Genomic DNA, 27,775 nt, shown 5'->3' with positions numbered 1-27,775 from the left:
TTGTCTGCAGCATGATGCCCCAGTGCTAGACATTACTATAAACTGCCACACTGCAGACACAGTAGCGATACGACCCAAAAATTATTAAAGCTACGTTAAAAATCCAAATCACACACATGCAGATAAATGTTCTAGAATTTGAATGAACAATTTGTCCATTCCTACAGTGGAAGGTGAGCCATTCATGCACGTATAACTATTTTACTGGTTGCACCACAGCACCTATTTTGAAATTCTTTGTTTTATGGCTGAAGAATATCGAAGATGGTTTTGACACACTCAAATGAAAGCGAAGAAATGGTCTTATATTGAATTCTTGTATAAAAAAAATCGGCCCAGTAGAGTGTCAGTCCCTTTGACGAACTTGTTATTTACTACTTCTGCCAGTTCTTTCTTCCTGTCCCTCTTTTCTTTACTCCATCATTAGTAGTACAAGTATACTGTTCAGCCAGGCTGATTTGAAACTATACATTTTATTACAATACATTTTACTAAGCATATATAGTATAAGTACATACAACCTCCTGTAATTTTAATAATAACTATGCATGTAGACCATTTTACAGTATGTAAAAATCAATTACAAAAAATGTTAATTTTGTAGCAAAACCAATGAGCTTAGGATTTAAGTAAACACTTGTTTATGTAGCCGTCAGATGGGACAGTATATTATCGCATTACTTGTGCTAACTGCATCAATGTACATTATCAGAATTTTCAGATATGTGATACACATAAAAATACTTCATGGCACAAATGACATAACATTATGCAAAGGAAAGGAATAACTATGGAGGTATTTAAAAGTCATTTCACAACAATATTCAGCAGTTTGCTCAAATAAAATCAGTATTCTCTGCTCATTTTAAATGAAATATATGAAACTTGTCAAATAATTTCAAGATTTTGCTGCCATTGCTCACAAAAGATAGACATTAATTGACTCATTTAATAAATTTCATTCCAGGTGAGCATTTGTATAAGATTGATCTACTATTTATATTGCAAGTTTATCCTTGTCATTGCAGATAAATGTTCTAGAGCTTGTTTTGAATAGTTTAACCTTTCCTACAGTGGAAGGTTGGCCATTTATGCACATATAGCTAATTTACTAATTAAAAGAGATAATTTAGTCATCAAAGCTGATAAATATCTAGACCCTGTTTATTGCAGTTGAATTTTATCATTAAGAGAAATCCTTGGTAAAAAAAATAGTTACGGTCAATTTAGAATGGTTATGGTCATTTTTTAATTGCATTGCAAATGTTGTTGTTGTAGGGTTTAACGCCTTTTTTCAGCACAGTATAGGCTATACATGGCAGCCAGTATTAATGGTAGAGGAAGAACTGGGGAAAACCCCGGAAAGAACCACCAACCCACAAGAAGCTACTGGCAAGCTTTCTCACATGCCCACATAGGCAGAAACCGAGACTTGAACCCACACAGGCAGAGGTGAGATAGCAGTGATCCATAATGGTGAGTGCTTTAGACCACTTGGCCACTCAGGGCCCCGCATTGCAAATGAACTGCATGTAAAAATGTATTTTTGCAAACATCCTGAAAAACAGTTTCAGCAATTCTGTAACATTCTTTTCCCAGTAATACGGACAATACACATTCCATTCACCCTCGAAAGTTCAGGGATTTCATAATGTAAATGTTTGGCACTTTATAAGAATGGCCAGATGTTGGTATAACCCTGCAGGGGTGATCTCCTTTAAACACTTGTGCCATTGTCTTCAGAATTGTAATTTGGAACCATAATTGTTTATGTGATAACAAGTAACTCAACAACGAAAAACCATTTGACCATTTGTACTAGTTTAGTTTTGTACTTAATTCTATCAATGGCAGACCACAAAACTTTGTTTACAAATAGATTTAGCATCAAACTACATTTGTTATTTCAACTGTTTTTTTTATAAAATTTTACAATTACATATACAGCAAACAGTAAATATTTATATATGCATCAAATTTGGCTAATTGCCATCCTGCAGATCTGCCACCTGTCCGTCAGTCAAAACTTTAAAGACTGAATATGGGATCTGCAAAATGTATTGTGTTATTAAAGTTTAGCTTTGTGTAATATGCCGATATTTAATCTGTATAATTAACTAGTCATATCCTTCATGAAAGCAAGACAAACATTAAAGGCTGTGGACTTGGAAACAAGAATTTGGATGTTGCTCTTGGTAAAACTTCCAGTTTATTTACCTAAGTTTTGCAAGCTATTTACATGCAATAGTTGTTCAAGATGATTTCTTTCTGAGATGGAAGACCTGGGAATAATAAAAAAAATCCTTGAAGTGTCCACTATGTCTTGCATATAACTATAGTAAACAGTAACTGAATACTGAACTTCAGAGATATAAAGCTATTGTATAAGCTAATTTTCTGTTCAAACAGTACTTGTCAAACCGTTGCTAAACTTTGTGAATGGATATTTTACAATAATGACGGTGGTTTCTGTGCTTCAGATTACCTTAGTGTCAAGTCATGCATTTTTTGGCAATATATACTTTTTAAAACACAAGGATCGTAGAACTTTAAAATCACAAGAAGAACTGAAATACCATTTGTTCAAAGTTAAATGCCTTAAAAAAATCACAAAAACACCCTTGCTTGTGTATGTCTAGTCCAACTGCAAACAACATAGACCCTGATCTGTCATCACATAATGTGTAATTCGGTCAGGATCTTTATTGTTTTTTCTTCAGATTACTCCTAACAAACTGCATAATCCAGATCTGCTGGCCCATTATGCAATGGCAGATCTGGGTCTGTGTAGTTTGCAACTGGACTTGGAAGCTAGTATATAAGCTACAGTATTACTTGTTACTAGATGTGCTGCAGACCAAAATGTCTGGTCAAAGTTTTCTATTGTTTCATGTTCACTCTTGTTTAATACAATGAGCAGCAGAGGGGGCGAATCGGACATTTGGCCCAATCGTCATTTGGTTTAATTGATACCTTCTGCACTCAGCGGATCCAGCGTCGTCAGCGCCTGGTAAATAAAAAACGACGTCGTCGTCGGGGGGGGGGGGGGCAAATCGAACGTCATTTAGTTTAATATACTTTCTGCACTCAGCGATCCAGCGTTGTCAGCGTCGGGTAAAAAAGCGCGACGACCGCGTTGATGTCATCGCCCCCTCTGCTGCTAGAAGTTATTTACAATTTAACCGAATATTTGGTCAAGTCCGATACGATATCGTGTCCGAGGATCATGTAAATTTATCGTTACAAATCCATGTGGGGTCGACTGAGCATGACTAAAAAAGTTTCGAAAAACATTAAAGTCCATGTCACCGCCGCACCATGTCTGCCAAATATTTCGTAGCGTGTGTGTATCAACGCCGTTGAATACAGCAAGAATATTACAGTTATCTCTAATTACTTTTGGAATCTGAGTGTATTGTTGAGTGACATATATCGCGTCAGTGTTTTTATGCCTGCCTCTGGAAAATATCCTAGCTGGGTTTTTTTGATTGTCTAACATAACATCATCGTACACGACTAGATTGTTAACGTCGCCATCAATATCATCAATACCTGGTGCATCATTGATATCTGTAATAAACTCAATAACATTTTTTTCAGTGATCGCTGATGCATTCTCGTTAAAGTCTTTCAACACCTCGTAGCATCGTTGATCATCTACGCTAGGGGCGATTAAATACAACTTATCCCACTTCATCCATCTCATTATTAAATTAAGTAGTAATTGCGTCTTGCCGGATCCAGATGGTCCGATGATAATCATCCGGATCGAGTTTGGTAACGCTGCAACATGCTTAACTGGTTCTCTTGTTTTAGTCGCCGAAAAATCAATTATATTCATATCTCTATACATAAATTATGGATCTATATTGTGTGAAGTGTAGAGTGCGTACTGGCACAAATGATATGACAACCGTTACAACAAAAAATAATAGATCAGCACTTACTGGTAAGTGTGTACAATGCGGTATAAAGAAATTTAGATTTATTTCTATTAGACCCGGGAATGTTTTAAAAAAAAGCGAGGAGGTGATATTGCAGCCAAGTTATCAAAACTCCCGGGAACACCATGGGGAAAGTATCCAGGAGAAAAGCACCTCCCAGGATATAACTACTGTGGCCCCGGAACACGATTAGATATCAGACTCGATGATCAAAATCAACCCCGGCCCGGTGAGTATCCAATAAACGCTACCGATAAGGCGTGTCATGCTCATGATGTTGCTTACAAAAGTAGCGATCTGCAACAGCGTCATATCGCGGATGTAAAATTAATTCATGCGTTAAATACCATTCCTGATAAATCATTCAAAGAAAAATTGGCTTCATGGTTGGTAAAATCGGCTATGAAAGGTAAATTAATGATGGGCGCTGGTAATTAATAACAACATGGAATCCATCTATTATTCTCCGAGAGGATACTGGAAGGGGAAGGCCGCAATTGATAAACTCGCAAGCGCTGCAAAAGTAACAAGGGCCACTGCGGCTAATTGGTTATCCAAACAGGCTATATGGCAAATCTATCTGCCACCGCCTAAACAAATCAACTTTTCGCGCTTTGATGTCAGCGTACCAAATGAAGTTCATCAAGCTGATATACTATTTCTGCCGCATGACAACGGTTACAAATACGCGCTAACCGTAGTTGATGTTGCGAGTCGATACAAACAAGCGGAACCGTTAAAAACAAAGTCAGCAACTGAAGTAGCCGATGCGTTTGAGCGGATTTATCGAAGAGGTCCTCTGTGCTGGCCAAATCTATTACAAGTTGATCCTGGTAGTGAATTTCGCGGCGCTGTTTTATCAACGCTGAAACATCATAGCGTCGCGGTATGACGAGGTCATACTGCGATACATCGTGATCAGGCAATTGTTGAACGATTCAATCGGACTCTTGCTGAATGGTTATTTGGATATCAATACGCAAAAGAATTCATCCAAGAAAAACGATCTCGTGAATGGGTCAAAAGGTTGCCAGGCGTAATTGCGGCGTTAAATAACGAGATTACCCGAGCAATCAACATGAAGCCCAGCGACGCGATTAAAAAAAAGTATATACCCAAAAGACCAAAAATAGATAGCGTTTCCAAGCCGATTCTCGGCGATGTCACTGTTAGATATCTATATGAATCAGGAGAGCTTGAAGGCGGTAAAAAAAGAGCTACTGATCCTATCTGGAGTGTTACCACACATAACATATCAACGATAACACGATCAACTGATAGACCACCGATCTATAGACTGGATTCAACTGCCCCACAGCGGGGGTTTACACGCGAGCAACTACAAGTGATACCTGACGATACTCAATTACCCCCGCGTGGTCTTAACTAGCGCCGTTGCGTCTATTGCACTCAAGACAGGTCAACCTCACATTGTTTTTGACATGACCGAGACTGTTATCGATCCTGTCCACGGTAAATTGGCGAGCGTCTTTATCCGAATAACGCCAACTCATTACACAATTACAACTCGCGCAGTGATTATTCTGTTGTTGTCGTAGTGCAATTATTAATTCGGCATCAATATCAAAACTCCGCTGTTTTTTTTTTATCCTGTTGGCGGTAACCCGAGAGTTTTCTATTAATGACGCTTGCATCGATGATGTCCTTGTCACTGGCTTCGTCAATAACAATTCTTCGAAGCTGATTTATCCTCCGTACTCTGGACACTGCAAGATAGACTAGATTTGACCATTCGATGCGATTACCAACTATCCAAACAATTGTATCCATGATAGTCAATCCCTGCGAGGAATGTATTGTTGTTGCGTATCCTAGCGTCCACGGGGATTTATCAGCACGTAGCACGTCCTCGACGACGCTGATATCAACGAGCACGATATCATTCAGCACAAGAATTTGTTTTTCTGTCCGTCCTGGAATTTCAACTTGAATGTTCTGCCGCCGTGTATCCGCGGGTCTATAACACAGTGGCACTGGGCGCGTTGGAAACTTTTCCTTATGCAACGTAAACAACTTTTGCTGAAGTGTGTCTCTGACTATCTTTCTACTCGCTACAATCAAATCGTTTGGTCTCCATGTTTCCCAGAATTCATTTAATGGCGTTTCCGGAATCACCTCGCGGATTATTTCACATTGAATTCTATCCGGCTGTAATCTGATTAATTTTTTAACCTCGCGCAGTTGTTCATCAAGTGCTCGGTAATCAGTATCGGTTTCTTCATAATAGTCCACAAAACCCTTTAACCAATCATGTGGACCCTCGCCGACAAATGGTGGTGGTTGGCCATGATCTCCGCACATTATCACTGCTGTATTCGCGCGCAGCAACCAATCAAGAAACATTTGTAAAACATCTAACGAAACAGTACATATCTCATCCCAAATGATAACCTCAGGAATAAATTTTTCACCCATTCGATCAGGAGTCCACGCACCTCCGCTGTATTGAAAAAAGCTGTGATAAGTAACGGCGTCAACATTTCGTTGTTTTATCTCTCGCGCTAGTCTATGGGTTGGTGTAAGCACGATCATACTTGCCCGCGTTCGAAATAATTCAATTGCCCGAGTCGTTTTTCCCGACCCACCACAGCCGCTTAAATAAACCGTCTTGTATCTACAAATTGGGTCGGATATTGGCAGTGCATTAGACCATTCTGACAATTTATCACCGCGTAAGTAATTGTTCTCAACGGTGACATCTGCTGACGGGGAATAATCGCGTCGTATTTCATTTTTAATTCTCCATGTACCCCAACTCTCGTCCGGATTAGTAAGCACAGCTACGTTGCTTTTATACTTTACGTCTATGTACATTGAATCAATCGCAACTCTGACTGCAGTGTCGGGAAATCTATTTAACATTGAAAATAAATTTATACAAGCATAACCCAGCATAGACGCCCTCAAATGTGGATATGCTGGGCTGTCTCCATCGCTGTAAGTAACAACTGTACCCAACCTTGTTCCATTGGACAAGAAAGCTGTTTTGCAGTTCACGTATCTATTTTTCGCCACTGCGTCCTTGATTACGAAAACATATTCTGCGTCATCTATAATCAGCCGTGAGCAATATCGTTTGTAGTCGCAGTTTTTTCCACCTTGTGTGAACTTACCAATTATTCTTCTACCGAGATCTTTTGCCTCTATGTTTCGTTGGTTGAATATCTTTCTGGACCATTCGACGATATATTCCTCATCGGCATCAATCTGTTTTCTGGATTCGTCAATTATACTATCTAGACGCTCCGGTTCTGGTAACCAGACTTCAGTCTGCGCCCGGTATGATATAATCGCGTCGCTGACAATCAACGAAATTAGCATTTTACAATCAATCATATACCGTAGCAGCGCTATTGGCAACCACGTTTTTTCAGTCATGTGTCTACCAATCCAAACATAGCAACAGCGATGAAGTCTTGCCGCGAATTCAAATGACACTATGTGAGCGAATCCGGTTAAATCAAAATCAGGCAGTGGTCCATTAATAGCAACACAAGTCATTTCATGTCTGGGGTGTCCAAATCGTTTGAAATACTCAGCGGCGGATCCATACCCGAGAAAACTCGCTGGATAACAGGCAACCATATCAACGGAAATCATAGCGTCGCGGTTGTATCTAGTGTTCCATAATCCACCGTGATAGTATTCCATACAACTGGATTGTACATCCGGTAGAAATTCCTTGCGTGTTGGTCTCCATGCATTTTTCCTTGCTGCAACATGAGCCGCAACCGATGGAATTGTAAAACAATTTGTTAGCAGTTGTTCATCATGCTCTCCAAATTCCATGGCGGTTTTTTTCATCTTGTTGTGAAACGCTTCAGTGCGATATAATTCATCGTTTGGTCTTACAAACTGATCAAAGGTATCCGCATCGTTTTCAGCGCTGCGAAGTAACCACACTGATACAGGGTCGTTTTTACACAAGTAGGCAATAGCATCAAATAGTTTCCTCTCCGCGAGAAAACTATCCTTGGAGAATTGTTCTCCCAGGAATTCTTCAGGTATATACTTTACTGTTCTATCCCGTGGAAATATTGTGACCGCGGACGTCCATGCGTGTTCGTTATGATCAATAATCCTGATTGGAGCTCCCTTTGATTTATACTTTGATTCGTATAATACTTCACCGGTTATCGTTGTAACGGTTATTGGAAATCTCAACGACGTTTCTAATCTCGCTATGTCGCTGATGGTTGCTCCTCGCTCGCGCACTGTCTCCCCCCATTGGTTGATTTTGCTACGTCGTAAATTAGTCAATTTGTTTCCTCGACACGCATTTGTAAAATGCTCCATTATTCGTTCTGCTACACAATTTACCCCCGTTGACTGTTTCATCGGCGCTAGTTTTCCGATATCAGGTTTCTTATTTAACGGGTATATTCCATAAACAACTGCTGTTTCAGGATACGCTCGTTCATAGTATGGTTTGTCAATTCCGGTTAACAACCCCGGCTTGGAGTCGCGGCTAACAATGACTGTTTTCTTGTCGCTGAGAATTGGTTTGAATTTATCTCGTATAATCCAATTTCCTGATTCCATCCGGTCAATGAATTTCACTCTAAAGAAATACTTTTTACCGTCAAGTTGTGATATTATCGTTGCTGCGCGTTTGTCGTTCATGGTAGCATCAACAACGCCATCAATTTGAAATGTTGACCAACTATGAGATGCACCATCACGCTTGAATTCATTGATACAATCACGTATTTTTTTTATTAGGGTTCTATCGTTTATTGCCGTTTTTGGTGCGTCTTTGAGGACTCTATCGAGATTGAACTTAATATTTTTCCAGGGCTTAATTGCTGCTAATCTCTTGAACTCCCCCATATTATAATTAAAACAAGTATTTAAATGAAAGAATATAGTATAATGAATCACTGCAAATGGTTGATGATTGGGTCGACAACCCCGTGCAATAAATCATGTAGAGGTGAATTTTGTGGATATCATTTACAAAGCGTTCGTAATGGTTCTCTTGGCCCCCTCCCGTGCTTGGTTTGCCACGTTGGTGTAAGAGGAAAATTGCAGTTGTGTATCAATTGTGGCGGAAAGCGATACAGAGAGTTAAAACGTTATTATGATAAACGAATAAAAAACTCCGTAATTGACTCCAACAACGATAAAATTATCAAAACTCCTCAAGACTACATTGAAAGATTTATAATTAAACCAAATAATGAATTAGACAAGTAGTATTATTATACAAATGAACCAAGAATTTCTACCTCACCCTGTGCTTGTTAATTATGAAGCATCTCGTGATGGCGTTGTTAGACATCATATTCTGAAAAAGCCGGTTGGTACTGTAAATAATCAGGGGTATTTGATATTTGGTGCTGGAAAGAAGAAATATCTTGTTCACAGGGTGGTATATGAAATATTTAAGGGACCAATCGAGGATGGTTTCGTTATTGATCACATTGATTCTGATTGTCTAAATAATTCTCTTATGAACCTGCAATCCATTACTCAAAGTCAGAATAGCAAAAAAGGTAAAACAGGGAAACACGCAAAAAAAGCAAAGAGTGTCAAATCGTTTGATACAATAACGCACGAAGAAAAAATATTTCAGTCAATGAATGAAGCCGGTAAATACTTTGACATTTGTAGAACCTCAGTACGATTTGTTGCAGAAGGAATACAAAATTCAGCAATCTCAAAAAAGACCGGACACAGAATTCGATTTTCATATATAACATCAAGGGGAATAACTCGTGATGGTATGTCACCGACAGTGTGAATGCTACAATCTATTACAATTAATAAATTGTCTGTTTTAAAGAAAACTGATGGAATAAATTGTCTTTACAAACAACTGTAATATTCTGTTTTATGTTTCATCGAAGTATTTAGTGTTGTTTAAACGCTATTGATAGCGTTTTTTAAGTAATTTAACGAAATACAATAACACACCTTGTGACTGATGCGGTCGTATTCGTCGCCTTATATAGCAAGTCGTCTGTATAAAGCCCGGGGCTTTAAGCGAAGCCCAACCGACCAATCAAAAACAATCACATACCGTTAACACGGAAGTGTGGTTGGTCTTTTTTCAATCATACAACCGAGGTTAATTTTATAGGTTGTTTTTGATTGGTCGGTTGGGGGCCCCGTCGTTATGTGTTTATGCCGTCTGTGCCGTCCCATTACCCTTTGGACTTACTTGGATACGGTGGTAACCAAGGAGTTCCGAAGTCTGTCTTGTATTGTCACCTTCCAAAGCATATCCTCTGGGAGGCCTAACACGGTGTTTGCCGAGTTAGACTTCCCCATGGGGATCTAATGCTTCGGGTGTCTTTGGGCTTTGCTTGAATGCGGTGGCAATCAAGGAGTTCCAAAGATGTATTGTCGTATATGTCAATACATGTAACCGATGGGCCCCTCTGACGTCAAAAGGCGCCAGCGGGGTTGCCAAACGGTATTGGTGCCGTCCCTTAATTAAGTACATCACTCTCTGTTAACACGAAGATGCGGTGGCAACTTCATGTTATACGAGTCCATCAAATCACGCACATATTTCTCTAGGCAGTAAAGATGTTAACAGCACCTTTATGTGCCTAGAGTTCATTTTGTAAAAACATTTTTTTTTGATATTAGAAATAAGATGTTTATAAGAATATGAATATCGAAGACATCAATAATATATTAACCGAGATTTCAAAATTGAAAAATCAAGGAATTGAATTATCTGATAGTCTTAACAGTGAAAGAATATTATCCGATTATGAAATTATTAACGAACAATCGAAAAGGGGGCGTTTTACCCTGGCCCGCGAGTACGCTCTTGTAAAACGATTACAACACACGATTAATGAGAACCTGTACCGCAATGACGTAAATGCATTCATTGGGTTATTCACTGCCATTGAAACAATACGAAAAAAACTTGGACGTGCTTATGAACGACGGCGGGAGATTTCTAGTAAGATTAAAAACATTAGAAAGATTATAGACGAAAACTCCGTGGAGCCCCCAATTTAATGGCATACCTGTTCACGTAGCGTACGGAAGTGAATTTTTACGTTGTATACATTTTTTTTTCCCCCGATAGGTCGTGGTAACGTTTTAATTACAATAGTCCACGGCCAGCTACTGTAATACTAAAATAGTAAGACGATTGAGTCTGACGCGACAGGTGTTCGGGTATATTCCTGCCACAGGATTGAAAATTGAAGACTCGGCGGGAAATTAGAAATTGCAGAGCAATTTGCAATAATGGTCGGTGAATCACTTACTACTTGGCTAGCCAGAGAGCGGCTAGCAGAGCTTAAAAAGTTCATACCGTTACGAGACAGGGTCCGAAAACAACTTCAAACGTGGCAACAACTACAAACTGATTTTGCTGTTGGAAGCGAACAACTCTTTGCCCCGGTAAAAAGCGCAACTGTGCCCGTCCTCGGTGCGCTTGAAAAGATAGCAGCTCAGACCGAACAAACAAAAAAGTCTCTGGAAACACTTCCTGCGGAAATAGCAGTCGCTACAACATACCAACGGGGGGGAAGACCACCACCACTCGCTGTAACAGTCCCACAAGAACCTTATGTTACAATGGCCGATGAAGAAGAACTAGGTGCTACTGCAAGAGAACCAGAAGAAGAAATACAGGAAGAAATACAAGAAATACCACAAGAACAAGAAGAGAGATAGGAGAATATACCCCGTAATGTACTTAAAAAGAGCACAATAGATAAAATTAGAGGCTTCAACAGCAATGAAGAATTAGTTAATTTTACTGCTACAAAATTTGCTAAGGATATACGAGATGAGCATATCAATAGCGGTTACGAGAAAAATGTAAATTCGGTGGAAAAATGGACAAGAATGGTGTATTTAGCAAGTAAATATAAAGATACAATACCACGTGGTGATACCGATTACAAAGCATTCCTCGATAAGGTTAAAAATAGGAAACCAAAAAAAGGAAAAGGATACAGCGGTGTGGTTGAAAACGCTAGTGTTACTTGTCCTGGTAGTGTTCTTAGTGATATATTACGGCTGGAAGTACTAATCGGAGGAAAACGAGCCGGAAATAACTCTACGGAAATAATCAATGAGGCCGCTGACATTTGCAGGCGTTTATTTGCAGGCGGTATCATGGACATTAATGTATATTGAACGCTCATAGACGAACTTGTGGACGGTTAATTGGAAAACTGGTGTTTTTATAATAAAGATGATCATACACTACAACCATGATAAACCAGTCAGCGTGTATGTAGTAAACTCATGATTGCCTGTATACCGCGCGTTGTACGGAGATGGTCTCAGTAGCACCATTGCGTGGTTATTTACAAGAATGGCTCCAAAAGTGGCGCCGTTAGCTAAACAATTATCTATGAAAGCCATTGATGTTATTCGTGATAAGGGAATCAGCTCTATTGGAGATGTTGCCGGAAAGGCGTTTTCTGCAGCAAAGGACAAACTAATGTCGTTGGTGAGAAGAAAAAAACAAACGCCGCTGCGTTCTACGACAGCAATGCCTGCAAATGTCAGCAGGGTAATAAATAACGCGGTGGAAAAAAAATTAGCGTCAATGACCGAGTCGCTGGCGACCCCGCCATTGATGGCTTCGCCGTTGATGGCTTCGCCAACGACCCCGTCGTCGTCCACTGATGCAACAACCAACGCGCTCATGAACGCGATAGCGGGAAGTGGTCTCAAACCGAAACGAAGACGACGTTGAAAATCATAGATTTTCACTCAAAGAGTCTCGCAATTAAAAACACTCACATGATAATAATAAAATGTTTACGCGAACCGCTGATCCCGCGTTTGATATGGATGCCCCAGTGCGCAAGGATGATTCTGTCCATGATTATCAATTTTATTCCTATCAACCACCACAAGCCGACCTACGATCGCGAATTGAACTTCAAGTCCATGATACCAGTAAATACTTTTTGCCGTGTGAAGCGTTTATCGAAATCGAGGGAGAACTCGTGACAAATGTTGCCAATAATACACCATACGCAGATGACCCTCGTGTTCGAGTTGGCTTCGTCAACAACGGTATCATGGCGTTATTTGAGAGTGCCAGATATCTCATTGACGGGCGAGAAATTGAATCAATAGAACGCGAGGTTGATGTTGCAACAACGATAATTGGGTTAGCAAGATATTCCGATGATTATACAAGATCGGCCGGTCCATCTATGATGTTCGCTAAGGATACCACTAATAACGCTGACCATCTTCAGTACATTAACGTGCTGACGGGAAGAGATAACGCAGTTGACCCACAGGCTGAAGCAGCTAATCCAGACCGCAGGGCAAGACCAGGCGCTGATTTCACTATTATAAGAAGTGTTAACGGTAATTACAATCTAGGATTTGCAACACGAGTAGGAATGTTGCAAGGAGAACGCCGACAGTTTTCATGCGCGATTCCACTCCATCACATATTTGGATTCTGTAGAAATGTCAGAAAAGTTATCTATGGGGCTAAGCATACAGTAGTACTCGTGCGAAAGGGCGATGATAACAATGCAATATGGTGTGCTGCTGGCGTCGCTGACGGTAAAGTCGTTTTAACTAAAATAGCATTGTGGATGCCGGTGTTGACTCCATCAGTTACCATGGAAGCACGATTGTTATCATTTATGGAACAAGGGGGAAAATCATTATTGAGTTGGCTAACAACAACGACTGATGCTAAAGAGGATAATGTCGCTGATACATTTACATGGCACCTGGCATCAAAACAAGGCGTTTCAGCTCCACGTCATATATTTATAGCGCTACAGAATAGGGATCGATTGGGTAATCAAGAACGCAGCCATATGATATTTGATCAATTAGAAGTCAAGGAGGTTTCGCTGAGAATAAACGGACAACAGGAACCATCCGAGGATATACAGCTTAATTACGACAACAACCATGTCGCACGTGTGTATCATCGATTGCTGTCATATATGGGTCGTGATCAAAACGTCGACACCGGGTTGCAAATATCACAACTTGATTTTAAAAAATTGTATCCGATTTATTACTTTTTGTTGGAACATCTTGATTTAATGAGACAATCCATCGTTGATATACACTTCCGAGCTCGTATAGCCCCGGGTGGTGTTAATTATAGAGCGGTTGCTGTCATTCTCAGCGATAAATCAATGCTGTTGGAAGGTGTTGGTGGACGAATGAGAATCGTTGATGCACCAGTGGAAAATATGTAATTAAAAACATAAATGTTTTACAATAAAAATGTCGTATAGTGTTGTCAGTGTAGAGTTGACCGATGGTCAAGTCAAGAAATTACAATCAAAGTCCGCTAGACAATGTGGAACCACAATAACGTTAAAGCCGTCACAGATGACTGGTGGCAAGCATAAAATATCATTGACGACACGTCAAATAAAACATTTCAATGATGCAATGAAGAAACAACGAGGTATTCAAGTAAATTTTTCAGCCGCAGCAATCAAAAACATGGAAAAGACCGGTGGGATATTTCCGTTGTTAGCTGCGATTCCGGCGTTGATTGCCGCGGCCGCACCAGCAGTGGCAAAGGCGGCGGCGTTGGGGGCCGTTGGTACCGCGGCGGGAATGGCACTGAAAAAAGCAACCGGTGGATCCGCTCGTGGATCCAGGCATAAAAAAAAAGGAAAGGGCTCAAGATTGCCAGGAACCCCGTATTCGTGGTACAGCGGAAAGGGCTTAAGATTGCCAGGAACGGTTTAATTGACTCGTCAATGACCCAGAAACCTGTGGTTGAGGAGTCTATAGCCCCGTTGTCCAATTTTGATTTAATCGATGCTGCCCGCGCGTTGTCGTTAAAAAACTTCAGAGGGGTCTTTATGAGAGATAAATTACCGGCACAACCAAAACACGTTGAAACCGGCATTATTAATCTCGATGACAGTAGTGGATCAGGGACTCATTGGGTTGCACACGCGATTGATCCACGCGCGATTGTTTATTTTGATTCATACGGGTTAGCACCGCCGAGCGAGTTCATGCGGTATATACAACGACGAAAAATTTCTGATTTTCGACCCCCGATTTTTTATTCCACGCTGCCAACACAGCGATTAAATGATCCACCGATATGCGACCGTGAGGTATTAAACGTACTCGCGGCAATTTCATCATCGCAAAAACCGCCTCATGTGGTTGTAAACGAGTATACAAGTGGGGTCGTAGAGGCCCAGCGGGTCAATTAAAAACACTAGTGTTTTTTTACAATAACAATGATTGATATCTGGGGACGATCTATTTCAATGCTACAAAAACCGGCCACGGGAGCACCCGAAACCGATGTAAAAAAACTAATTGAGGATGAAATCGCTGAGACGTTGAACCTAACAAGTGTTGACCCAGGTGAAGTAGTTGTATTTCAAGATCGCCAGGGTAAATTGAAATCCAGTAATGTGTCGCTGGATGACGTTTTAACACGGAAGAGCGATGTCGCTGAAAACAGTATAGCGCTGTATTCCAGCGACGGACGACTTAAATCAGGTGAATCCATCTTGACGATAAATGGAAAAATAAATACACTGGGCGACAATTATATATCCATGTCGAATTCGTTAAAAAATTTCTATGATAGATTTAACGCGCAAGCAAATCAGTTCGCGGGGATACAAAAGTCTGTCACCGATATACAACTCACTACTGCTAGTTTTTTTGGAGCCCCCCCCGGTGACCGAACCGAATGTTGCAGGGATAAAAAATATTATTTTGGAGTTTACAACGCTGTCGGGCCAATTTTACACGTTACGAAAAAATGTTAACAGGATCGATGACAGCGTTGATAAATTCCTTGGTAAAAAAAATGCCAAGCCGGATGAAATTACAACAACTATAAATGATATCACTGCGTATGGACAGGAAATAGAAACAATCAAAACTGATGTTGCAGCGAACAAGAATAATGTAGACGCGCATAGGCAGGAAATAGAAACAATCAGCACTAATGTTGCAACGATCATAAATAATATAGACGCACATGAACGGAGAATAGAAACAATCAACACTAATGTTACAGCGATCAGGACTAATATAGACGTGCATGAACGGGAAATAAAAGCAGTCAACACTAATGTTACAGCGATCAGGACTAATATAAACGTGCATGAACAGGAAATAAGAGCAGTCAAAACTAATATTACAGCGATCAGGACTAATATAGACGTGCATGAACAGGAAATAAAAGCAGTCAACACTAATGTTACAGCGATCAGAAATAATATAGACGTGCATGAACGGGAAATAAAAGCAGTCAACACTAATGTTACAGCAATCAGGACTAATATAAACGTGCATGAACAGGAAATAAGAGCAGTCAAAACTGATATAGACGCGAATAGACAGGAAATAAAAACAATCAAAACTGATATTACAGCGATTAAAGACAGACTACCGAAAATGACAGAGCAACTTGAAAAAATGAAAACACCTCATGGGAGCATCAGCAATAGCGTATACACGGTTCAACACGGATCATTTACCTGGACTCCTACACAGAATATTATAATGATCACCGCAACTGTCAAGGGTATTTATCGATTGACATTGATTTCGCCGATCCAGTTTAATATATCATCGTCGAGTTCATCCGGGTTTAACAGTACAATATCAACAATCATTGACAAGGATGCAACTGAACGGTTTATAATTAGAGCCGTTGATAGCATTCTAATTAGGATAAACATTACATGGTATGTGGAATTCGTGGTGATAATTTAAGTAAGTAATTGAAAACACTAGCTCTTTTAAAATAAAATGACCACCAGGGTAATTGAATCAGAGGTATCACCGACGTCACATCAATATCGATTCAATACCGTAAAAGAATTCTCCGCGAACTTGAAAACGCTCTCCGAACAATACCGTGTAAAAATAAAAAAATACCGTCGAAAAATAACCGCCATCGACGTGGCCGTGTACTCGGTGTCAGGTATAGTAGCTGGTACCGGTGTCATTTTATCCACGGTGACCATGATGGCCCCGATAGCTGTTCCAATCGCTATCTCCGCGGCGACAACAATTGCTGGAGTTGCCAACGCAATCACTAGAAAGATATCATCGTGTTCTCAGAAAAAACTCGACGAGTATACAGTAAAACATCAAATAATATCCAACGCGTACTCGAAATTATCCGAGTTGATCTCGTTGTCAATTGATAACTCGTATATATCCGATGTTGAATTCTCCACGATGATCCAGTTATATGACTCCGCGATGTCAAAAATTGAAGATTTTCAACTGGAAGCTAAAACCACTTCAATGGGCTTAAAACATTCTCCTGAAAACAAGCAGGTTGTTAATATTCGGTGTTAAAATTGAACACTAGAAACAGCGAATAATAATAATGTCGATGGAATTACTCCAACGAATTGTGGAAAACACCGCCCCGGTGCAAACAAGCATGATATCAATAACCTCAAAAAAAACCGAATTCAGTGTAAACTTCCCTTCTCCGATTCCTGTTCACGAGATCGCGCTGGCAAAATTACGGGTATATCACAGTTGGCCCAATATCCGATCGGTAGCATTTAATGGTCAGCAACCAAATAACTCGCTGGTGTTCGCGTGGGAAAAAAAAACCGATGGCACCCCGGACTGGGAAATGGTTTCCATACCAACTGGGTCCTACCAAATGGAACAAATCAGTGCCGCATTTCAGCGTAGAATAAAATCAATCACCGGAAAGGAATCAAAGATAGATATTAAAGTTCATGAGCCGACGCTATCATCGTCCATTGAGATATCAATGGAGGGATACATGGTTGGTATTTATAACAGCTCGATAAGAACAGTGCTAGGATGGCCTGAAAAACCCCAGGAAGAAGTAGTTGATATACCCGAACCTAAAAAATCTGATTATACCACCGACAAGATAGCACCCAGTAATCCAACACAGAGCTATGACAATTATGATAAATTGAAGTTTTTTATAGGAAATTTTCAATCAGCAGTATGGTCCGAACAGAAATATATCATAGTTCGCAACAATGAAATTGCTAGAAATTTTAAAGCGATGATGAACGATCTTTCACTGCTGTTGATATCTCTCAGATCCAATACTCTCACCCGAGATGAATTTATCAGCGTGGTAGCGACATGCAATAAAATTATTGACGACGCGGAAACATTTCATTTGAAAATTATTCAGGAAATATTAAATAATAATCCCCAAACAAGAGTAGAGTTTGCCAAACAATTTAATATACCCGTGGAAGATATTTCTACGTACAAATTGACCTACTATAATATCCCAACGATGAAAAAACTTCTCAACGAAGCCATCGACAAGGGTTTTCAAAAAATACATGATAAATGGGTAAAAAAACCAAAACAGCTATCACAAACAACAATTTTGACTCACAATAATGACCCAGATGAGAGCGGCAGACATATTGCCCCGTACAAAGTAAATATATCATCGGTGGTTGCGCTCAATTTAGTATGTGATGCAATTGAAGGAAGCTATCAAATTAATCTAGAGCAATCAAATCAGGCTCAACAGGGATATATTCTTTATTCATTTACACCAACAGCTCCTCCCGGGTTTTTAATTATTGATAGTCCGATTAATCCGGTCTATATGAGATGCCATAATAAATTGTTAACAAGAATTAATTTTAAACTAACTGATCAGTCAAATAATCTAATTGATTTACAAGATGAAGAGCTGGTGATTAGTTTGTTTGTGAGATCATAAAGATTTTCATTGTAACCCCTTAGCAGCAGAGGGGGCGATGACATCAACGCGGTCGATGCGCTTTTTTACCCGACGCTGACAACGCTGGATCGCTGAGTGCAGAAAGTATATTAAACTAAATGATGTTCGATTTGCCCCCCCCCCCCCCCGACGACGACGTCGTTTTTTTTTTACCAGGCGCTGACGACGCTGGATCCGCTGAGTGCAGAAGGTATCAATTAAACCAAATGACGATTGGGCCAAATGTCCCATTTGCCCCCTCTGCTGCTCAATGCTTTAGGCCCTCAAAAGATATTCACCTTTCCTTTTGCACTTGTTTTAAAATTAAGTTAGCCAGGTTCATTTTCCAACATATATATTTAATGCGATCTTTTAAAATGTATCTTCAGGTTGGGGTTGGGGTTGTGGGGGCAACCATTGGGATGGGGAAGTATTAGGGTCAGCAGTGATAAACAAAGATGATCAGGCAACTGGAAACACATTTTTTTTTTTACCCAACACGACCTTTGCCCAGGCTTTTGAGTGATGCAAGGATGCGTGTAGTTGATCATAGAGTTGTCAGAATTTAACTGTAGTTGCAATTGGATTCAAAAGAAGTTTGTAAAATCAACAAACTATTTTATGAGACAATGCAAAAACAGTAGGAGCTTTTAATGATACGGTGTAAAATAAATGAAAAAGTCTGAATACTTGTACAAGCATATACCTTTTTATTTACAACTACAATTTCAAATGAAGACTTTGTAAAAGAAACGACATTTTTAGATGCTATTAAATGATCAATATCGCATTTGACCATACTTTTCTCTGATTTTTTCAAATATAATTTTTACACAAGATTTTGCACTCTAATATGAAGAAATATACCTTGAGTTTTTTTTTACTAATGCTTTAAATGTAATTGGAAATTACACTGATTTATGGGGTGGTAATAAAAGTCTATATATTTAGGTGGCTGTTCAGTCAACGAAGTGTGTAACTGGGCATGGGCAGTTTTTCCGTCCATCAAAACTAGAACTGAATCCTTGTGGTTCTTCTGACCAATGGTCGTCTACAACATGAAGGGCAGATCCAGATTCTTTTCTCCTGTACCCACATAGACAGATCCAAACTTCCTGGTACCAGGGATATGGTAGAAAACATAGCCTTGCCACAGTAGGCTTCTCAGAGTGAGGAGTCCACTCCCACGCTCAAACTGCAAGCTCCAGGAGCCTGAGTAATAGAAAGGAAGGATTTTAAATGTAAACTCCAAATGAAAACATAGCATTACATTTACTGTACTGAAATGCTGCCTGTACACACTTGTGAGCAAGTTCATTTTATCATATCAATCCACATCAACAGAATAAACTTGTTTTATCTACTGTGAATGCATTATGGCCACACCTACTGTTATAGGAGTGGTCCAATCAAAGGAGGTTTAATGGCACTTAAGATTCTGATGCCCAGACTCTAGATGGGGTATGTATGGATCTGGATCAGCTAGACAGAAGCACTGTCCTGGTCAATAACAGTGGCCTTGTTATGCCATATTTATCTAAATTTAAAAAATTGATATATAAATGTTTTTATATTTGGTATTTATATTTCAATTTTTCATTGCATGTTTACTTGCATTTACCATTGAGTCTTGACAACATTTTGTCTAGTATCATGAAATGTAGGACCAGTTGGTTATATACAAGTGTTATGTATATTTGATTTAATTTATATTCGATTTAATTTAATTCTTTGTTTGTTAGTTTTAATTTTTTTATATTCCATTACATGCTATTGTAATGTAACTATTTACTCGATTTGACATTTTCCTTAAATTAGTTTGACCCTGTTTTTTTTCATAAACACCTAATAATAGAAACTTTGTATCTAATTGCTGACCCAGTTCCTGACTTTGATTCAGAAATCAGTGAGTTGAAGTAAACAACTTTTTATATATATTTTTTTTAATACTATTTCTTAGCTTAGATTCATAAAGTGAAATCGAGGTCATACTGGAAATATGTGATGTTAGGCATGTAAAGCTTCTATGTGGCTCTAGAACTATGATCATGTGACCCTCATATGGGAATCTTTTTGCATCTTGAATTTAGTGTAGATGTAACTATTTTCTTTAGAGAATTTAGTCAGTTGGGCTATAAACCATTCAAAGGTGCTTTGTTGTGACCAGTTTGAGTTGAAATTCTGTTTTATGGAATTATTAATTCTTTTTCCTATAAATATTTAAGTGCTCATACAGAATTCTTGGACATAGACATTTACTGAAATTTTATTCAGAATTCAAAACTGGAATATTATTTTCTGTGGTTCAACAAGAAATTGTTGACACATCAGGACAACACTGACCACATCATACATCATCATCCTCCATCTTGGATTTTTCATCAGTACTCCAACTCAGATTCATTTAGGACTTTTTATTACTGGGTTTTCTATTTTTTAATTTGTTTTTCTAGGGAAATAAATTAGTTGTTAAATTTTACAAAGCTTGTTGTCTTCACTCTTTTTCTTGTAACTGTTTTAAAGAGTCTAAAACATAACACAAGATTAGTGCCATTTCCAGGTACTGGTCCTGTGGGCTTGCATTAATGATTATTGAGTTTAAAACTATGTAGATAAAAAATAAATACATAACGGGCATATATAAAAATACAAAATATTCACAATGAGATTATATCAGGATGTATTTGATGGTTCTTGAGCTACGCCAGTTGCAAGCAATGACATGTGAGGACATGAAGTTAAAAATCTTACCCAAAATGTAGCCAATACAAAACCCATAAAAAGTACATCAAGATCTATAAAACAATGTTCATAAATAATTGCATCAGATCTTATTGAATGTTTCTTCTTCAGCTGTGCTGGTAACAAGCAATAACCCATGTAAAGATATACAGTTAATGGGAGTAGACTAAAACAAAACCAGTAAAAGGCACATTCAAATCTGTAAGATAATGTACACACCAATTCCATCAGAATATATCAAATGGTTTCTTAGCTATTCTGGTTACAAGGATCAGATGTAGTTGATATTTAATACTAGTAAAAGGGCAATGTCTCCATCAAAATTGAACCCCAAAAAGATCAAACCTTTAAAAGGTAAATTTATGTGTGATAGGTATTTCACCTACCAAATGACATCCAAATATGAGTAAGGGTTGTTGAGCTTTGATGGTTGCAAGATACAGGTGCCAAATCAGAACATTTCATTACGAGAACACTATTTTAACTTAAAAGTTCTCTGACTGAATCTTCATGTCACTAGTTCTTGCAAATCATCCATATTAATTTTAAAGTGTCATTAACTTACTATTACTCATTAATCCTTCATTATTTCTATCTATCCTGTGTTTATTGATAAATATTACTAAGAAGCAAAATGTTTGGATGGATTGACAATGCACAGTAGACACAAGGCTATGCCATCAGCTTTTAGCCACGTGAGCTAAAACATCTGGATGTAATTTTCCATTAAATTCTTTATTCTTTTAGAAGTAAAATATTCTTGATTATTGATTTTAATAAGTTCTGAGTTACCTTTGGGTATGTCCTCCTCGAGACTGTCTAGGAAGTCGATAGCCTTGTCCAGGTTTGCCCTCTGGAGGAGTGATTTCTCCAGCAGTAATTTTGGGTGTCGGAAATGCATGTAGTTACACAGCTTGGCAGATTCAGACACTGTCAAACCTGAGTCAAGAATGCATTATTGTTTAATACTAATTCTGGCAAGACATTCTTGATAGAAGCTGATTGGTATATGTTTAATGTGGAATTTTGGAGAAAAAACATTATCAAAAGCAATTAAATATAGCAAATTTATATCTTACGTATCATGTAAGAATTATTAGTAGACTGGACTACACTTCATAATCCCCAATAACCATATTGATTTAAAGAAGTTCCATATATACTTACTATAAGACTAGTCTGGGTCTATGCATTTCATTGGGGCAATTGATAAAACAAAGAACACAGACCCAGATCTGTCAGCACATTACACAATGGCAGATCAAAGTCTATGCTGTTTACAGTTAGACTTCACTTATAAGCAAGTATGCACTGTATCTTCCAACCTCTCTCCAACATACTCTAATTTCTGAAGTGAACTAAAATATTCTGGAATAAATCAAATAGCTCTTGATATTGTTTAAAACTAAACATCCAGTTTCTTTGGCTAACTGAATTTGTCACTTAAATAGATGTGCAAGACACTGCCTGTTAACAAATAATATAACTCAATAAAAGTTTTACAATTATTAGTTATGCCAGAATAATTCTTTTGATAGGCAAAGATGCAAAAGGACATTTTAATTATTAATTCTGATCATGTGAAAAATGTTCTTCAAACTTCACACAACAATATACATTCATAATATATAATCAATGATAGTCTTGTTCTCTTACATGCTGGTAGATGCATATCAGGTGTTGGAATCTATGATAAATTCTGAGAAAATTAAATCTTTAACACAAATGCATACAACTGCCCATTCTTTTTGGGTCAGTTTGATTTGTTTGCTTATTACAGAAATTCTACCCTTTGCTGCCATGTCTTTATGTATTAAGTTGCAGAGGCTTGCTCTATTATTTACCCTCAAAGCTTCTGTTTGGAATGACATGTGCTGTTGGTGTTTTGATAAAGGCTGCACGAGGAACAATTCTGACATCCTCATCAATATCAGCTATAACTGATGCCAATCTGTCTTCTTCCTTGATGTTAATCTGCAATAAATGGTTATAATTTACAATTTGCATACATGGAAGTCTGTATATAATAGTTATTATTTACATTTTGCATTCATGATTACAGTTTACAAGATGTTTGGAGAACTTGCCACATACCAAGGTGCACTTCTTTGCAGATATGTGCAAAACTTTGTCACTAAAGTTGATCATAATAGTCATTTGATCTTAAATTGACACCAAAAAAATAAAAAATACAGTGAATATTGGTAATTATGGACATTAAAAATTAATGCTTTTTCCTGCAAATGAAAATATAATACAACCTAGTTGGTTAAAATTACTGCATGGAGTACAATGAAAATTAACAAGATAGCTGCCATCTGTGTTAAGTGATCCATGAATACAGGTAAAATTTATGGCAAATAATGCAAACTACTGAATTCTAATGATCAATATGGGCAGGTATGCCAACATATACTGCCGATATACTACTGTATATGATGTATAATAATGAACACAATGAAATTTTTTACTTGTAATGATAGTAATTACATGTACATGGCATCTACAGGAACAAAACACACACTTGCATGCAGTTTTTGTATTTGTTGCAATAACCTGCAAAGGAGTATGTGTCAACAAAATCTAATGGAGTAGCTGAATACAATAGGTACCAAATTTGAACAGTTGGTTCCCAGTTGTATTTCTGGATTTTATTGCACACAAATGAGAACCTGAGAACAATATACCAATTAAGTGAATATTCAGTTGGCATGTCAAACAAACATGTAAGTGTATATGGGCAAATTTGCATACATGGGTACAGATGTGTGTACTTACTGTCTCCTCCTCTTCTGCAGCTTCTTCTCCCTCCCCAACTTTCTTCGTCTCTGAATGTTCAAACTCAAAGGATGGGTCTCCTGTAAATCTTCCCTTTGCAAGTTTACTGGTGTCTCTCATCTGCCTGGTAGCGGGTGGCAGAAGACCCCAATGTATGCAATCTTTGCTTTAAAGGAAAATAAAAGATATTAATTTGATGATGCATCAGTATCAAGGCTTCGCCAGTTCTATGAAGAATGAAGACAGATGCACATGGCCATCTCTGATTCAAAAATTCTTCTTTTCTTAAGGAAAACTACACTCAAACAAAACTACACTCAAATATTGTTATTACCTGTAATATAAGTAAATATAGTCCAATTTTACTCCTTGCTATTATTAATATTTTAACCTTCTTTAGTCTCCTTTTTAACTGAGATTTTTATTACATAGTTATATGAGTGGAAAATTTCAGAAACAGGTAACCACATTTGAAAATTATTACAAAATACTTGATGACCAAAGGATCAGTGACACTAGTACTTAGTTATTTGAAGCTTCCAAGCTTGCAGTTGAAATACAAATAAATGGTTGGCTATATAACTGGTACCAACCCTTCAAGCACAGGAAACTTTTTCCTTAACTATTTCATGCATAAAGTTTTGGTATTCCTTACTAGAGTAAGATTTATTTTCCAAATAAAAGGGAAAATATGAACAGACTGGAATAACATTATTTTCAATTAAAATTGGGATGGGAAAAAAACATTGATAACATGTTGGATACCTAACTCTCAATAAGAATAGTATAGAAAGGTGAGCTTCTTACAAGTTATAGTGACAAAGTAAAAACTGCATGCATTGACCAACATAAATAATGACAAACACTGTGTCCAAAATGTGAGATTGAGAGACTAGAACTTTTTTAAAAGAACAAAAAAGTAATGTGTCACTATTCCTTATCAAAGTAAATCTGGAAACTTTTTCAAACTCTGTTAACCACCATTTCATTTCTCTGAAGAATGATGTACCTGAGAAATAACAAAATGAATGTTTAATTACATTTGCCTGAATGTGATCAGACATGTTCATTTTGTTAAAGAAACTTAAATGTAGTTAAGTCAAGTTCCTTGGCTTCGGTCACTTGTCATTCAATTGAAATGGGTGTTCACAATATCAACACTGTACAGCAGTACAGTAATTTTTACAGTTATAAGTGAAGTACACATGATTTATGAACATTTGTACATAATCCTTTATTGTTTGTTGAATTATCAGCTTTTTCAAATGGATTTTCACAATCCGGTGTCCTCAGTGCAACCCTGTATATACCTTCAAATGGTGTTTATTCAGTTTATTTCACAGCTCACTGATCAATATTCTTCACAAGATCATTAAATAACAGCCACATAAATCATATGGGAGAAAATCAACTTAAAGCGTGTGGCCATTTTTATACATGGTTCTCTTTTCTTACCCCAGTCTCCATTGTAAAAATGCATATAGTATTCACACTCCCTCCCATTTTTTTGTACCCCCTACTAGTTTAAAAAACAAAAAGCATTAGTGATATAATAAATGAACAAAACTTGTCATTTCATTCATCAATTTATAATTTCTAACTTGACTGTCGCCAAGGGGTACCAAACAGTATCAACTTGGTGGAGTTTAGAATCAAACAGGAGTTTCTTGAATAAATGGTCACCATATCTGCACATGTGAGTCTATGTTTTCAAGCAACAGATGTGATGTAGTTCACTGTCATTGTTAATTTATCAATTCTGGAGTCACATCTCTTTCAACACATGCATACAAGAGTTCCTCCTTTTTATTTGTTCAGTATGTTTTAGAAACATTAAAATTAGACATTGCAAACACTGGATGCAGACAGCACAGCTTTTACTGAAATAGGCCGTTCTAGAAACCAGAAAAAGAAAGTGAGCGGTCTCCCTGCTTGTTTACATAGAGAGCTTCGGTTTGGTTTGATACACCAATAAGTTTACAGTGTTGGGTACCTCCTAGGACAATCAGGTTTGAAATTATACACTGATGAATTAAATCACAACGTTTTATGCATTTTTTCTTTTTAATTCCGGATGCTTTCGTTTTTAAAATCGGTAAGGGGGTACAAACAAATGGGAGAGTGTGCGAATACCATGCTAATCAATAAGGTTCGTCTGGAAGTTTTGTGAGAATAATTTAGATACAGATCACTCATCTGTAAGTCATTAATATACTTTGGCAAAACTATATTAGTATTAAATTTTACGAAAACAATATTTTATTTGTAAGAATGATGTATGAAAAGAAAAGAAAACAAACTACACAACCACGCTGGCGTATATGTGCGCCTACATAACAATGCTGACTTACACTTTAGGTCAATCGTGAATACCCAGAGTTCGTAAGTATCATACCTGTAAAATGTTTTTCTCCCCTCCAATTCATCTTTCCCAACGCCCTGTGCAATGAAATAGTCATCTTTGATTCCCAAGATTTTTCCCCAAAAATAAACTTTCGAAAATCTGTTTTCACTTTGCAGAATCACCAAAGATGTTTGTAGAGCAGCTTTTTGCTCGGGACTCAGAACGATTCCGCTACTGCCAACATAGTCAATGTTAAGATGAAGGCTTTCAGATTCCATTTTTACTTAAGGATATCAAATGTTGCAGCAAAATATTTCCTTCGACTACCTTCCCCACAACCAGATGAAAAGTGTTAAACAAGTTACTATTAGCAACAAGCATGCGCACTATAGTTCTTCCGTATGCACATGTAACCTAATGCTGTGACTGTAATCACCGAACCCGAATCGGTTATCACTCACAATAATTGGATAAATCTGAGGATCGATGCTAAGAATGAACCATCAATAAATTTTTATGAAAGGTGCCTCGGCTGTTTCGCATGAATATTTATATAACCCGCAAATTTTAATAGTCATTTTAACCACAAAGTATGCAAGGATGATTTAATTTATATGGTGTTAATATAAGTAACGATGAAATGACCGTACACCTGTCCACGAAAATGAGGCGATAGCGCAGAGTGCTTCGCATATTGCATATCTGACGAGTTAGTAGAAGCATCTAAACCACCCAAATAAGCCTTTTATACGTATGATATACAAATTATAATGTTCTTAAGTATCATATATTACAAAGAAATATTTTATTTTTTTTGGTAAATTAAATTGTCAGTTGCCGTAAATGGTTAAGATAGTAGTAGAGAATACTGGGTTTTCTGACTCAAGACCCATTTAAAAAGGTCCAAACAAGTACAAAGTCGACTTTTTGGTGACCCCCTGTAACATATGTCTCAGAATATATTTTTTAAAAATTTAAGAAAATTTTTGACCATTATACAAAATGTACTTGTTTGGACCATTTTTATGGTCCCGGGCTAGAATCACCCATTACCCTCTACTACTGATATTTTTTATTTGCTAGACAAAATTTTAATCAGATTATTTCTTACTGCTAAACAAATATTTTTAATTCAGATTATTTCTTACTGTAAGATAAAATTATTGTTAGATAAAATTATTTATAAAGTTTAGAAAAAAAACTGACACAATCTTGTTGAGATTGTAAGCCTGACTATCTCTAACAAATTCCACAAGATATTTTTGTGATAACGGTTTTCGAACT

General features: G+C 37.8%; 1 protein-coding gene across 1 annotated transcript; it reads right to left on the bottom strand.

Moving 5' to 3' along the window:
• Positions 1-19,317: 19,317 nt before the first annotated feature.
• Positions 19,318-26,857, bottom strand: LOC149805170 (radial spoke head protein 9 homolog). The gene is made up of 5 exons (XM_089947995.1): positions 26,543-26,857; positions 24,148-24,313; positions 23,214-23,343; positions 22,162-22,308; positions 19,318-19,839 (listed from the first exon to the last, which is right to left on the bottom strand). The coding sequence occupies exons 1-5, from the start codon at positions 26,767-26,769 to the stop codon at positions 19,679-19,681; spliced, it is 831 nt and encodes a 276-aa protein (XP_089804121.1). The 5' UTR covers positions 26,770-26,857; the 3' UTR covers positions 19,318-19,678.
• Positions 26,858-27,775: the final 918 nt, after the last annotated feature.

The sequence above is a fragment of the Sinohyriopsis cumingii genome, chromosome 2 (assembly GCF_028554795.1).
Source record: "Sinohyriopsis cumingii isolate HCF-2022 chromosome 2, ASM2855479v2, whole genome shotgun sequence".
NCBI classification, from domain to species: Eukaryota; Metazoa; Mollusca; class Bivalvia; order Unionida; family Unionidae; genus Sinohyriopsis; species Sinohyriopsis cumingii.
The sequence above is the reverse complement of the archived record's forward strand: the minus strand, read 5'-3'. Positions and strand labels throughout refer to the sequence as shown.